The sequence below is a fragment of the Ailuropoda melanoleuca genome, chromosome 8 (assembly GCF_002007445.2).
Source record: "Ailuropoda melanoleuca isolate Jingjing chromosome 8, ASM200744v2, whole genome shotgun sequence".
Taxonomy (NCBI): Eukaryota; Metazoa; Chordata; class Mammalia; order Carnivora; family Ursidae; genus Ailuropoda; species Ailuropoda melanoleuca.
The window spans coordinates 3,509,202-3,524,117 of NC_048225.1; the positions used below are offsets into that span (position 1 = coordinate 3,509,202).

General features: G+C 40.1%; 1 protein-coding gene across 9 annotated transcripts in view; it reads left to right on the forward strand.

Moving 5' to 3' along the window:
• Positions 1-14,916, forward strand: part of GRIA4 (glutamate ionotropic receptor AMPA type subunit 4) — a 368,862-nt gene that overhangs the window by 316,200 nt on the left and 37,746 nt on the right. For all 9 annotated transcript variants that reach the window (XR_004626994.1, XM_034665671.1, XM_034665670.1 and 6 more), the window contains exons 12-14: positions 5,347-5,717; positions 7,730-7,928; positions 14,063-14,310. Coding sequence is in view for 8 of the 9 variants with exons in the window: in XM_034665671.1 (XP_034521562.1) it covers positions 5,347-5,717; positions 7,730-7,928; positions 14,063-14,310 (818 nt within the window). In the remaining variant the exon portion in view is untranslated. The remainder of the gene's footprint in view (positions 1-5,346; positions 5,718-7,729; positions 7,929-14,062; positions 14,311-14,916) is intronic.

A 14,916-nucleotide genomic window follows, 5' to 3' on the forward strand; every position in this document is an offset into this window, starting at 1 on the left:
AAATCAGGAAAGAGCAAAATTTGGAATATGATGTCCTACTTTTAAAAAAAGTGACTTCAGTGCCTGTGATGATTATTCTCTTAAACCTGATACTGCTATCCCATAGCCATGTTGTTTTAAGAACTGAAAAACAAACCTATTATGAATGTTACCTGATAATGGAAGGAACAGATTTCCTCCAACAGCATAAAGTTGGATCTTATCTTAACTAGTTATTTATACCCCTGTTGCTTGTACTTACTGGTAAATATCTTTTACGCAATTGGTAAAAAGCAATCATTAAACTACTTTAGCATCTGTGAAATATTCAGCAATAATGTAAGATTCTTACCATTCTGCTGGACAAGGTAAAGTTAAACTTTATGCAATGCCATCATTTTGTGAGACATAGAGAAACACAAGAGCTAGAATGTATTCCATAGCAGGCCTTATATGAACGCACATCAAGCCCTTCCCTTTACCAGATAGTGAGTATACACAGGTATAGCCAAGGGCAAAGTCAATATAGACAGTCCTGCCTGAATGAGAACAAGATTGGTTTCGTCAGCTATCACTGCAAAGTATCAAAATGAAACCAGCAGTTAGCAAATGGTGGTGATGCATGATATTTCCAGAGTCCAGAAACCAAACCGAGAGCTCACAGTGAGCTGTACTCAAGTAACCAATAAAAGTCACACGCACTTGAAACGTATTCTGAAATCTCCTGTAAGCCAATTCGTATTTCGCAGATTTCATCTTCAAAGCGCACTCACTCTGATTCATCCTCCCAAGACCCTTTTGAAATAATTACATGAGAGTCCTCCTGCCCTGGAAGAGAATAAATATGGAATGACTGAGAGCATAACTCAAGTCTGGAGAGGCTCCCTTTCGAAGCCTGAACAATTTGATAGTTTTGTGATTCTGTATCCTGCATTTCAGACCACAAAGCCCCACACTTTCTCCAGTCAGTCTGATACAGTAGCTGTAACCTCAGCAGAAAAGGAAATTGTTTGGCATTAAAGAGCAATCATTTAGTTTTATATCCATTTAAAAAGAACTGCTGACTAGTTCATTGCCCTAAATGAAGAAAAAAAATTTGGAATTTTAAAAAATCAGGAAGTGTTTTATCGCAGGGCTCATCAATATTTTGATAGTGAGCTTTAAGTTCCAAAGAAAAAGGATTCCTAAACCATGTGTTCCTTGGTAATATTTTAAACTTCTGGTAATACTTTTAACTTTTGAGACAATAAATAGACTTTTTTAAAAAAGATTTTTATTTATTTGAGAGAGAGCGAGCACAAGCAGGGGGAGCTGGGAAAGGAGAAGCAGACTCCCCACTGAGCAGGGAGCCCAGTGAGGGACTCGATCCCAGGACTCTGGGATCGTGACCTGAGCTGAAGGCAGGCGCTTAACGACTGAGCCACTAAGGCACCCCAACAATAAGTAGATTTTAAATATAAACATTATTCAACTTGTTAGAACTACAGTAATTCATTTTATTCAGAAATCGCTATTGGGTATTTCATCTCAAAAAATCCTGCTTGGATTACCAGTTAGTCATGGATGGTGTAATTAACCCAAGTAACTTTCTAGGGTAGTTTTTACATCTCTCTCCTCCGGAGTCCCTACCCATGGGGCAGCCCAGCCTCGCCGCTTTGCAAGGGCTCTGACCACATTGTTCAAGTAACAAAAACAAGCGATATTAAGAGAGTAGCATAGTCAACAAGCAGTTCTATCCATAGCACATGTCACAGTAACAGAGTCCCAAGGTCAAGCGGTTCTCAGAAGGTAATAGAGTGCTTATTAATACTCAAGGTATTCAATCCTCAGTTCATCGGCGAGGGTTTAAATTCTCTCACCTCTGCCACTTGACTTTTTCCCAAAAGGAATCTTCTTCCGTGTTTCTTATACTTTCTGCAGATTTGCTGCTTTTCATCCTGGTGTCTGCAAAGTCTGCACTTAATTTTTTTACTTTCTTACCGCTAGTCCATAGAACAAATGCCTAGTTTCCAGGGCCTGAGCGGAAGCTCCATCCATTCTCTCCTATCCAGCAAAGCCCGTTAGACAGTAAAATGATTTGAAGCTATTATTATTATTATTATTATTATTATTATTATTATGTTAGTCTTTGCAAACTTTGTTACTGGAGTTATTAGGAGTAAGTGTTCTGGGAAACACTCACCCATGGCCCCAGCACGCCAGTGGGTGGTGGCCAGAACGCAGGACTACCCTCGCCGCTCAGGTCCTTCCTGCCCGTGGCCCCCGTGTGCACCACTAAGTCCTCACTGCTGTCTTCTATGCACCTTCTGCTGGGCCCTGCCATACTAGTGTGCATGGATTTTAATCCAAGGGAGTATTTCTCCAAGCACCTTCCGGGGCCGGCCAGCACCAGCATTCCCTGTGGTATGTGTCACAGTGCAGATTCCTGAGCCTTGCTCCAGAGGCCCTCGAGAACCCAAATGTTAGCCAGCTCTTGTGGGAGATACTTGACGCGCTGCATTTTGGGAATCGCTGAGAGGTCGTGGAACGAGGCGCAGGGTGTAACACCGCCAGTCTTAGCAGAGAAAGCCCAGGTGTATCTTCTCTGTTCACCAGCCTCTTTCAAAACACAACTTTCAGTCTTCAGAAGTGTCCTCATGGACCTTCATGTCACCATCCTGAGCCAATGTTCGCCTTCCCTCACGCCTAGTTTCCTATACGGGCTGCGCCTTGATTTCTCTCCATGTTGCTTTCATTTCTGAGTGGTGACTTGTGTAAATACAACATTCCCTGAGAACTCTACACTAACAGTTTAGTATGCAAAAGGTGACATTTCGCATCAGTGACAGGATGCATTATGCATTTATTCCTGTTGCAACAGAGGAACAACCACTTGGAGAATAAACCACTTGTAGCGCATTGTGGCGTACGATACCAAGTAAAGTTCAAAGGAATTATAGGTACAAGAATAAAACATGTATGATTGAGACTGATCATGGGATTTGAGAAGGATTTTTCCAAGCATGATACCAAAGGCTGAAAACACAGAAAAAAGATAATTCTATATGGCTACAACCAAACCGAATACATATGTAACAATGAAGTACCGTGAACTAAGTTATGTAAACAAAACCGTCACTGAACAGGGAGAATATCTGCAACATATGCAGAAAATAGACGTTAACATTTTGAATATATTTAAAAGCACTTACAAATTAGTAAGTAAAATGTGAATACACCATATGGCAAAAAGGGGCAGAGTATGACAGGTTGTGACACTGGAAAAAAGGAAAAGTAGCTATTTGTTTTATAAAATAAATGTTTTGTAAAAATAAATTCACATGAATGCAACGAGATCTACCTTGCCATGGAGCAGATTGGCAAAGGAAGTTGAGAATGAAGGTACACACGGGCTGGCCAGCGTTCACAGTGGCAGGTGCTTTCATGCAGGGCTGGTGACGGTAGAAATTTGCATGATCTTCCCCGAGAAAAGTTGCACAAAATGTATCATGGCCATTACAAGGACTGTTCTCATTTACACCAGCAATCTCATTTCTAGAAATTCATCTTTAAGTAAGGGATGTACCAGGGCTTGTCTTCAAAGATATTCACATCATCAAAGTTTGAAATTGTGTAAACCTGGAAACAGTATAAACATCTCCTAAAATAATAAGTAAATTGAGCAAATTTTGATATTTTTCATGATAAAATACTTGCAATCATTAACTAATTTTTAATATAGATGATAAAATGAAAAGGAGTCATCATATCCTTCTGAGTAGAGGAATTATAAACTGTAGTGTTCCATATTCCATTTTTAAAATAAAAATATGAGTCCTCAAACCATATCTAGCAGGGCATAGAGGGAGAAAGAGCAAGAGTCGATGAAGGGAATGGAACTGACTTTCCTTAATTTTTGAATTCTGTTTTTTACATACTAATTTTTCTATAGCTAGTTCATATATCACTTGTGTAGTGAAAATTATGCAAATAATAATATGGCAAAAATAATAACCTCCCAGCGGTGAGTATGACTTTCGTAAATGTGGGTATTTATGAGGTAAGCTAAGTTCATCCCCACGTGAGGGCCCCTAGAGTTAACGCTCAGCTGGCCAGCGGGCAGCATCGTGGCCGGGGCACCTCCACGCACCAGCCCTGGCTGGCGTGTGAGCCAGCGGCCTATGGCTGTGCAGGAGCGGTTGTGAGGATGTCAGCCTCTGCCAGCCACGCGTGCCTGGCTGCGTTTCAGATTCCACTTTAATGCCAAACATTTTCCTTCCAAATGAACAATCGAATAACCTTTCTGCACCTGTAGGTCATGTAACAGTTTACATTGTTTTCATGACCCTTTATTTCATTCAATTTTAGAGATGACATGACTGATGGAAGACGCACGAGCCCCGATCGCAGAAGGGCCATGGTGTGTTCACCAGAGTCTCAGCTCCATCACTGAGAAAACAGTGATAAACAGGATTGTCAGAGCGTTAAATGAGAGGCCGTTTAAAATACTTAGTTCAGCGTCAGATACATAATCCCTCAGTAAATGCTCCCTAGGATTTTATTAAGTTTTCTGTGCTAGACAATCATAGTCATGCAATGAGGCAAACACCAAAGTGTCCTCGTTGGAGAGACATGGAAAATGGGCTCAGAAAAATGGCTCAGAGTCACAGAACAGAAATGGAAGCTGGGGTCTTGCAATCCTCATAGTTGAGAACTGAATCCGCTGTTTCCCAAAAGCTGTGTTAGAAATTCAAAGTAGAAAATCGAAGCAAGTGAACAGGAAGAAATAAATGCCAATTTCCGGATTTTTGTGTGTACTAGATTAGAAAATGTCATCAAACAGCGGGTGTCTTCCATCCTACAAACACAGACCATAGGGTAGGTTTTCTTACAACTGGAAAGGAATAAAAAGGGACTGTTTGAAATTTGCATTCATAATATTAAGGGACGGCTAAGTAATGAGTCAGTGGCACCGTTCCAAATGAAACAGAAAAGGCTGCAACATAGCAGCAATTCTGGCCAAGAAATTCAGCTATACGGGAAGGCATTTAAGGCTCCTCCCCTGGCCCGGCCCACGTCCGTAAAGACTAATACAGCTATCTGACTTCAAGTTATTTTTGCTTATGTTCAGTCATTCCCTGTTTCTCTTTCTCTCATCTGATCGCTAGCGCCAATAAAAATATTTCGTGCAGTTTATGTGGTATATTCTCTTAGGAAAACAATCCATTGTTCATCTTTGTATTTATTGCTGTTCTTACTCAGTTGTTGGCATTCCCCCTCAAAATGTAGAGTGAATGCGTAACTCGTTAGTTTTGAGTGGATCGACCCAGTGCCATTTGCTTCATGAAATGCATTAACCTGTGTTTTCCTGTGTCTTTTCTCTTATAGAAAGCAGAGATTGCTATTGCCCCTCTGACAATCACTTTGGTCCGAGAGGAGGTCATTGACTTCTCTAAGCCCTTCATGAGTTTGGGCATATCTATCATGATCAAAAAGCCTCAGAAATCTAAACCAGGAGTGTTTTCCTTCTTGGATCCTCTGGCCTATGAGATCTGGATGTGCATAGTCTTTGCCTACATTGGTGTCAGCGTGGTCTTGTTCCTAGTTAGCAGGTTTAGTCCATATGAGTGGCACACAGAAGAGCCAGAGGACGGAAAGGAAGGACCCAGCGACCAGCCTCCCAATGAGTTTGGCATCTTTAACAGCCTTTGGTTTTCCCTGGGTGCCTTTATGCAGCAAGGATGTGACATTTCACCCAGGTTAGTTTGGAAACTCTCCGCTGCTTTACTGACTCCCCTGTCCTTCTCGGTCTTGTGCAGAACATCTCTCTACATGTTCTTTTCCCAGAGGCAGGGGTGTTAACTTTGAAACGCAGGAAAAAATGTGCAATTCCCAAATTGATCTGAGTACCTTTGTAGCCAGTTGTTCCAAGTTAGCACTAATTGTGGACATATCACAAAGATGAACTTTCCCAGCGGAAAAGTAATGTATGCAACCGCTCAGAACTCAGAAATCACGTACTGTTAATATTTCCTCCAGTGGTCTGACAGATGGAGGAAAACCTAAATTGTCAGACTAAGAATTCATTTTCATTTTGTCTCTTTTTCAAAATTGAAAGTTTTTGTTATTATTGCTGTTGTTCCTTTTTTAAAGATTAATTTTGACCTCAATTTACATCCCATGTACCTTATGGGAGATTTCTGCCACAGACTCACCTAACACCTGAGTCGATACAGCAAGTACCAGATATGCATCATTCTGTGTAATCAATCAAGTAAGCTGTGGGCAAACTCAGCAATGTCAGTACTGTGTTAGCTTAATAGACATGTTTTCCAATATCTGTGGAGTCATGGCTCACTTCCTTTGGATGCCACTAAGATATTTTTCAGTTATGTTTGCCAAAAATGCAGCCAATCTCCTGTTGCAAGAAAATACCAACCTTCTCCCACAGAAAAAATAGCTACAAGTAGGAGAAGCTAGGAACTGAAGTTCAATATGTGATTTATATTAGCATCGCAAACATACAGATTTTTAAAAGAAATGTATGCTTTCTCAAAAAAGAGACATTTTAGGCACAATGCAGTCTGTGTTCCTTAAGACCCAGGAACACTATACATGTGTTAAAATTCCAACAACATACAAATCTGAGTCAGAAACTCAGATAATGAAACAAAAAGAAAGCTGGGCAAGTCAGGAATGGTTTTTAAAGACCAGGATTAAGCAAACGCTAAGTTAAACCAACACGTGCTACTTACATAATAATGGTTACAAAGGGAGAATATGAAAATTAGAAATGTCATGGAAAATATGAACTTTTTTTTCTTACATTAAAAAAATGTTTAAAGACAATTTGTCCCAGGAATTTTAAATAGTTTGTTGGTCCCAGGGAGTGAGATCAATTATGAACATGACCTGGGTTTTTTATTCATTCCATCCTCACTTTTCCTCTGCATCCACATCGCCCACACGTCCCTGATTCGAGGGAAAGAATGAGAGAACTCTTTTCTTTTGAGGTTTAGCATCCGTTTTTAATGCTGCCATGCTGTGCATTGACAAGCCACAAGCTTTGGTCTCCTGTCGGCAGGGAGAACATGTTTAGAGCAGTATGCTGCAAAGATGCATTCGGAGAGAGCTCATCCTCCACTCCGGTCAGAAATGGAATCTCAAACAGAACGATCCCCAGCTGTGGTCACTCTGAGACCAGTCTGAGTCCTCATCCGGTCCAGCCCCTTCTGGCACGTGTCCCGCCCGCCTGGGCAGGGCTCTTTCTGAAGGCAGTCGCGAGGTTTCTCTGAGGGCATCTGTACGGAGCCCAAGACCTCCCCTGGTGTTAACCCACACTGCTGTTTTACGTACCACGGAGAGAGCAGTGGTGCTGCCAGCGAGACCACGGGACTGTGTTTTGTCTTATCCCCGTGGGCTGCACCACAATTCCAAAGATGCTAAAATGTGAAGTGGGGGGTAGGATATCAATGAATTTACGTAAGTGTTCCTTTTCTGTACCTGAAGGAAAGGTATTAAGTTCCACATTTCTATCCATAAACAATAAAAAGGAAACATTTTCCATATTTTCAGTGGCATTCGCGTACTCGAGGTAGCATACAAGGCATCCGATTATACAGAAAGACTAGAATCATTCTTGAGTAGACTCAAGAAAGTAAAACTGTAATTGCCATTGTGGTTTTAAACATACAGCGTGAATTTATGATATTTCTTTTCTTTCTCTATGTTGCTTGGAGAAAGGAAAATGCATTATCTTATCCATGTTTAGATCCCTCTCAGGTCGAATTGTTGGAGGTGTTTGGTGGTTCTTTACACTCATCATTATATCATCTTATACCGCTAACCTCGCTGCTTTCCTGACGGTTGAGCGAATGGTCTCCCCCATAGAAAGTGCAGAAGATTTGGCCAAACAAACAGAGATTGCCTATGGAACCCTGGATTCAGGGTCAACGAAGGAGTTTTTCAGAGTAAGTTAAGGGAAAAACTAACCATGAAATGTTCATAATTCTGAAATTCAGGCAGTTTTTGCCAACAGTTAGTTATATTATGGGCTCTAGCTCTTTGCAGGTTGGAAAAGTAACAACAAAAAGGTAATTAAGACAACTTTATAATGTAACTTATCCAAAGATTCCACTATTGACAAGGCTATGATGGTACCGCATCTGGGAAGATTGTTAATTTATATGCTTTGGGGCTAGGGGCATAAAAATGAAAGCAAGGTGTTTTTGTTTTGTTTTGTCTTAAGAATACGTTTAACTTGCCGCATTTGAAACCTAAAACCTTAGTTGCAGCTTATATGAGGGGTACTCTATAATCTGTTCTGTTAACAATGGATTTCAAAGCAAGACATTTGCTTTCTCACAAGATAATGGTAACAAACTGGTAGGTTCTGGACACCTTCGTGAGATATTGTGGGTGCTGATTTCTCTGCTTTTAGAGATAAAATTGTTCAAACTGATATAATTTCACATATGAATATGACCCCTTTGGTTTGCCATTGGGATGGCAGGTACTGGGGGGCGGGGGGTTGTTTATGTTTTTTAGTTGTTAGTTCCACTATGACGATGAATTTTTGGTCAGTGAAACTGTTTTACTCTGCTTCTAAAGTCCAGAGATACACACTTGGTACTGTGTGGTCAGAGATAAGGATTCCTTTTGTGACTTCAGAACAAAAACATTAAAATGTAGTCAGGGTGACATTTTCACGAATATTTACCTAAGTAATAATGAGGACATTTTACATTTAATTTCAATCGCTTACAGGCAAGATATTTAATAATTTAGGAGACAAGAATATTTCCTTGTTTTCTGAGCTGTCATGTAAAAGTGAGGACAGCCCTTTGAAGTACACTTGGTACTGTGTGGTCAGAGATAAGGATTCCTTTTGTGACTTCAGAACAAAAACATTAAAATGTAGTCAGGGTGACATTTTCACGAATATTTACCTAAGTAATAATGAGGACATTTTACATTTAATTTCAATCGCTTACAGGCAAGATATTTAATAATTTAGGAGACAAGAATATTTCCTTGTTTTCTGAGCTGTCATGTAAAAGTGAGGACAGCCCTTTGAAGTAAGTGCGTGGTTACATATACAGTACTTGGGAGATGACATTGTCATCTTAATGCACATGCATATCATTTTCCCACTCGGCTTGAAAATTAAAAACAACACAACATCCTCCTCTTGAAGCCAGCCTTAACTTTCATGTACTTGAAGTTCAGTAAGAGATTTCTCCTTTTTAAAAAGATCTGACTCTGGTATCCTTATATATTACAGGTTTTACATAATACTGAATTAAGAACAAAATCAAAAATTTTGTCACACCCATCATTGGGCATCGTTTACAGAAGAAACCAGGCAGTGAACAATGTCCTTGTCAACACTTTGGAGGATTGCTAGTAGATATAATGAAACATTTACGATAATTATAAAGAATCTGCAGATTTTTCTAAAACTTGTAAATAGTGCTCATGACAATAGATTTTATTAACAATATTCTATGGGTAAACTTAACTGACCAAATTTTTAAAACTTACTGAGTGCATCCCAGTCTTTAAAGCTTCCTGATAGAAACATACTGCTCTCACACATTTTAGCACAATTTCAGTACCTTGCCANAACCCATCATTGGGCATTGTTTACAGAAGAAACCAGGCAGTGAACAATGTCCTTGTCAACACTTTGGAGGACTGCTAGTAGATATAATGAAACATTTACGATAATTATAAAGAATCTGCAGATTTTTCTAAAACTTGTAAATAGTGCTCATGACAATAGATTTTATTAACAATATTCTATGGGTAAACTTAACTGACCAAATTTTTAAAACTTACTGAGTGCATCCCAGTCTTTAAAGCTTCCTGATAGAAACATACTGCTCTCACACATTTTAGCACAATTTCAGTACCTTGCCAGAAATCTGTATTTGTAACTGCATCCACCCAAAACTAGGTAGGTAAAATTCACTAACTTTGCCTAGAAAGCGTTATGCATAGGCATCAAAATGGAATACAAGTTTGTGCTATCGCTTGCATTTTACTGAGAAATGTTGGCTGATTTTCATGTAAATAAGGCAAATATTTGCAGGTTCATCATTCTGCCTTGAGTGATAAAGGGAGAAAGAAATGTCAAGTTGATTCCCTGAAAAAAAAAATTTCAGAAGTAACTCACTGTACAGCTTCTTGGCATCAATCAAGTGCACTGAAAATGTTATTTTCTAATCTTCGTAGAGTTTTTAAAAAGTGCTCCAAATTCTGAAAACTGGTGAGGTAGATAAGAGACAGTATTGATAAGAAATAGAGGAGGAAGGGAAGCTGCTTGCTGGATTTACAGAGCCTTTCACACAAGGCCGTGCCTGTCACCGTGGTCTGTTCCTCCCCCCCGCCACAGCTTTAAAATGGGAAGATTTTTTATAAGGTATTTATTGTTGCGGAGCGGCCTGAACCCTAACGGGACAAGAAAATAATTTTCCCTGGCAGCACCCTTTCAGGAATGCATAAACGTGGGTTCTCTGATAAAACTCTAATTTGTTCCTACGCTGTGTTCTCCCTCCCCCCGCACAGATGATGGCCTGGTTTAAGTAACCCATTCTGTCTGACGGGTGGAGGAAACAGAATGTGAAGGGTATTCTGTACTTGTCAGAAATGTTTTCTCGTAGGAGCACAGTGACGNACACAGTGACGGTACATCAGCCGCACTAGTCGCAGGCCGTGACCCCCACTCAATGCTTCCGAACAGTGTCGCAGTCACCACCGACTGGGGAAGAATTAGGAGCACAGTGACGGTACATCAGCCGCAGTAACCTGTCGCAGGCCGTGACCCCCACTCAATGCTTCCGAACAGTGTCGCAGTCACCACCGACTGGGGAAGAATTAGGCCGTGGGGGGAGATTACATCCGAATTCCGCCTTTGCCTCGGTTTTGCCCCGTTCTGAAACTTGGTGTGCTCTGTGTTCTGTGCACCTTGTTAAGCATAAACATAGAGCCATCGAGGGAAAGTCTGGACCTGTCAGTGAACGACAGCCTTGCCGGCTAGGCGCTCAGACGTTATCATGCACCTGGTGCGCGCACGCCAATTTTCACGGCGGTTCACATTTTATCCTGCGGCTGCTTCAGTCATCAGTGAAGCCACAGATGCATAAAGGAGGTGCATTACTGTCTCAGGGCTTATAAGATTATCAAATATCGCAAACAGCAGCCTCGCTGCATAAGCTGCTGGAAGTGGGAAATAATTCACCCGGCAGCAATGTTAACATTAACCATAATGCATGACATTTGTCCATATTTTCTATTAAAAACAGGAAAGGCAAGAATACTTAATTTTTGAGCAATTTAAAGGACAGGATATTTTTTTTTTTTGAGCTTTTTTTTTTTTTTTTAATTTTATTTTATTATATTGTGTTAATCACNTCTCCTCTGATTGAACTTCACAGTAAAGAAATAAATAAATCTGAGATTATTTTCCTAATCTCAAAAAAATAATGACTTTTGTATTATCTTTGCTTGTTACCTTGAGCATATGTATTCCCCAAACCTGATCTTTAAGAAGATATGACAGCTGAAGATTTTAGGGACTTAAAATCCCATTATCACTGTATTTCGGAGTTTGCTGGGTCTGCAGAAGTTCCCTTTTAGCCGTCTCATCAAATCCGCAAAGGCTTGCCCGCCCTCGCTCCTTAGCACACGCCTCTTGTGGCCACAAACAAGGCTCAGGGATATTACTTCTAGTCCTTCCCTTCTCGAAAGCTCCCAGCACACCCTCTTCCCCATATGGACATGACCTTATCTCCCCCATGCACCTTGAAATCAGAATCAGAATTTCTAAACATTCACAGAGTGACAAACAGTGTGATTTTTTTCTCCAAAGGTGGTGTTTTCATTATTCCTCTCTTTTCCGCTGGGATGCTGTATTTTTACGATTTCCTTTATGCATAAGGCCTGCTAAGTGTCGCCCAACTACACTACAGATTTCCTCTTTCTTCTGGACTTTAAAGGAATTGATTTAATTTCTTTTGTACGTAACGGTGTATATAATTCAATATATTTAAACAAACACGACAATAATTTCCCTCACATTAGGATTATACAGATGGACTTCTAAAAAATATCAGTGGCCTAAAGATACTTAATTCCTTTAAGAAGGAATCATTTGCTTTAATATTTTGTTGTATTCGATAGCTAAATTATCTTCCCAGTTACCAAGCCCAAAACTACTTTTTCCACCCTGCTGTGTTAGTTTTGTTTAGTGGTTCCGATTCCTTTAAGTAAGTTGCTGAGCACTAACTGGAAGATTGCCACGTAACTAGCCGGACTCTCATATTCTTAAAAAAATTCAGAAAAAAATTCCAACCAAAATAATACCCAGGTTTTATTTCTTCCGTTTTCAATGTAGTATACATGACGAAGTATGCAGTGTATGTGGAACTCTGTATCTTTCTAGGTGAAACTCTCAAGTCAAGTCATCACTGTATTTTCAAGAGTGATTATACACCAAAAGGGTGTTATTTACCAGCATTTCTCTAAATGGAAATAATCAGAATAAATGTTTGAGGACGTCTGTATCTGGTGATCCAGACAGTTTATGATTTTCAGAGTTTGGAACTCATTGTAAAATGGCAGAGTTCGTTCTCTGGAAGAGAACTGTATTATTAAAGATGGAATGATTGGGGCCAGGCAACATGGCCTCCCTGGTCGACCCCACGGCTGAGGGTTCTGAATCCAGATATTCCTCTGTCCTGGAACCACATAGAACCTTTGCAATTTCATTTAGTAGTTGGCATGCAGTATCCTAATGTGAGGATTTCTATAGCCACAGGTAACCTTTCAGTACACACACACACACACACACACACACACACACACTACAAAGTCTGTATCCCTGTGATATTTTTAAGTGTTAATAGCATGAAAACACTTCATAAGACAATACAGGATGTCAATTTTCCATCTTGATATTCACCAGCATTTGAATATACATTAACATAAAATCACTGGTTTTTTATAGTGTCCAAGTATGCAAATCTCTTACTGTTACAAAGGATATTGATTACCTAGTTCCCACCTTCTGAAACCAAAATTTTAAATACAGCTTTTATCAGTTTCTTTCTTTGTCAACCTAAATTGTTTGATTTTGCCCTCAAAACATGTCTTCTGAAGTTTGCTATCCAGGATATTTGTAGATTATTGAAGATCTGTCTCTTACTGGACTCTATATTCTGGTAAACAAACAAAGGAGGGGCGATATAAAACAAATAAACCTGGTACTCAGGATTAGCCCCCGTGCTTAGATGTAAGTCTGAGCGAAGTCTCCGTTAATTTTTACTTGGATCCAAAAAATTTGGATTTCAGAAAAATTTCAGCTTCTTGTTATTGAACAAATGCACTTGCATGAGACAAGTCTGTGTATCGTTGTATTATCAAACATCAGACAGGGCGCAGGCTTTTTCTGCGTCATTAAATGTATCCCTTGGGGACATTGGAGTTCATTTGGATGTATTTTCACCTTTAAAATATCTGTATGGATGAAAAAAATCAAATAGGGATGCAGATACCAGCAGAAGGTTCTAGGTAAATTAAGTAGTAGGAATAAAGTAGATGGAGCCCAAATAGACAGAAATAAATGTATTTCTTGGCTGAAGTCAAGGTATTAGAAAGACTAACTCTCCAAAATATATCCTAGGAAAAAAAGAATCACCTTTCTTTCTTTTCAATTTTTCTAACTTTTTACTTGAAAAAAATTTTTGATTTTTATTATGGAAGTGTTGTTGACATGATTTTAAATGTCCCACTCTTTCTATGGCATCCTCCCTTTAACAATAATAATACATCGTTCTTTAAGCGGCTGAGTAGGGTAATCACGTGTGACCAGAGGGACCCGGTTGTTCAGGTATCACTTCTAAGCGTCTGCCATTTCCGTGGTGTCCTTCACCCGTCGTAAAAGGCAGGTTGCTACCTGGAGAGGAGAATGTTAGCCAGGCAGACTGGAGTTGCAGGACCAGGGAAAGGTACTTTAAGAGGCTTTCTCCTCATCTGGGTTCGGTCAGTATTAACATGTTGTTCCCTTCTCTCCTGTATTTAATTTTATTTGCATCTCCTCCAGAGATCCAAAATAGCAGTGTATGAAAAGATGTGGACCTACATGCGATCCGCAGAGCCGTCAGTGTTCACCAGGACCACCGCGGAGGGCGTTGCTCGGGTCCGAAAATCCAAAGGCAAATTCGCCTTCCTCCTGGAGTCCACTATGAACGAGTACATCGAGCAGCGAAAGCCGTGTGACACGATGAAAGTGGGAGGAAATCTGGATTCCAAAGGCTATGGAGTAGCTACACCCAAGGGTTCTTCATTAAGGTGGGTGGGATAGTATAACAATGTAACATGTGTTGTTATAATATTCCACCTTCCCTGATGTCCCCGACACAGTGGTTTTGTTTTGTGTGTGACATGGTATGTTCGTGTTTTTGTTGTTGTTGTTGTTGTTTTCTTTTTCTCCATTTCATACGTTTTGATCAACGGTCAGGTAATTTTTTTTTAATTTTTGAATAATTCCTCATAGTTGACCTGTATATCTTTTAAGGCCATATAAAAACCAAACTGGTTGAACACTAGCTGCTTCCAGCAGGCCTAAAACGTGGGGGCGATGTTTCTGTGTCTCGTCAACTTTTTTTGGTCACTCAAATCTGCTCTCTCATTGTGTCAGCTAATGATTCTACATTTTATCATGATTTTTTTTTTAATTCTGCCTGCCCGCTAGTTTCTGAGTATGAAGAAACCAACCTCATCCTAACAAACCGCTTTTTTTCCCATTTCAGTGTGTCGTTTATTACGGCATCATTACATGTTAGATTAACCCCAGGTTGTATGGGTGCTGACTTTGTAACCACGTGTGTTCACGGAGGGACTTACGGTCAGCGGGCAGCTGGGCTCTGATTCTATGGTGCTTACTGCAGCCACACT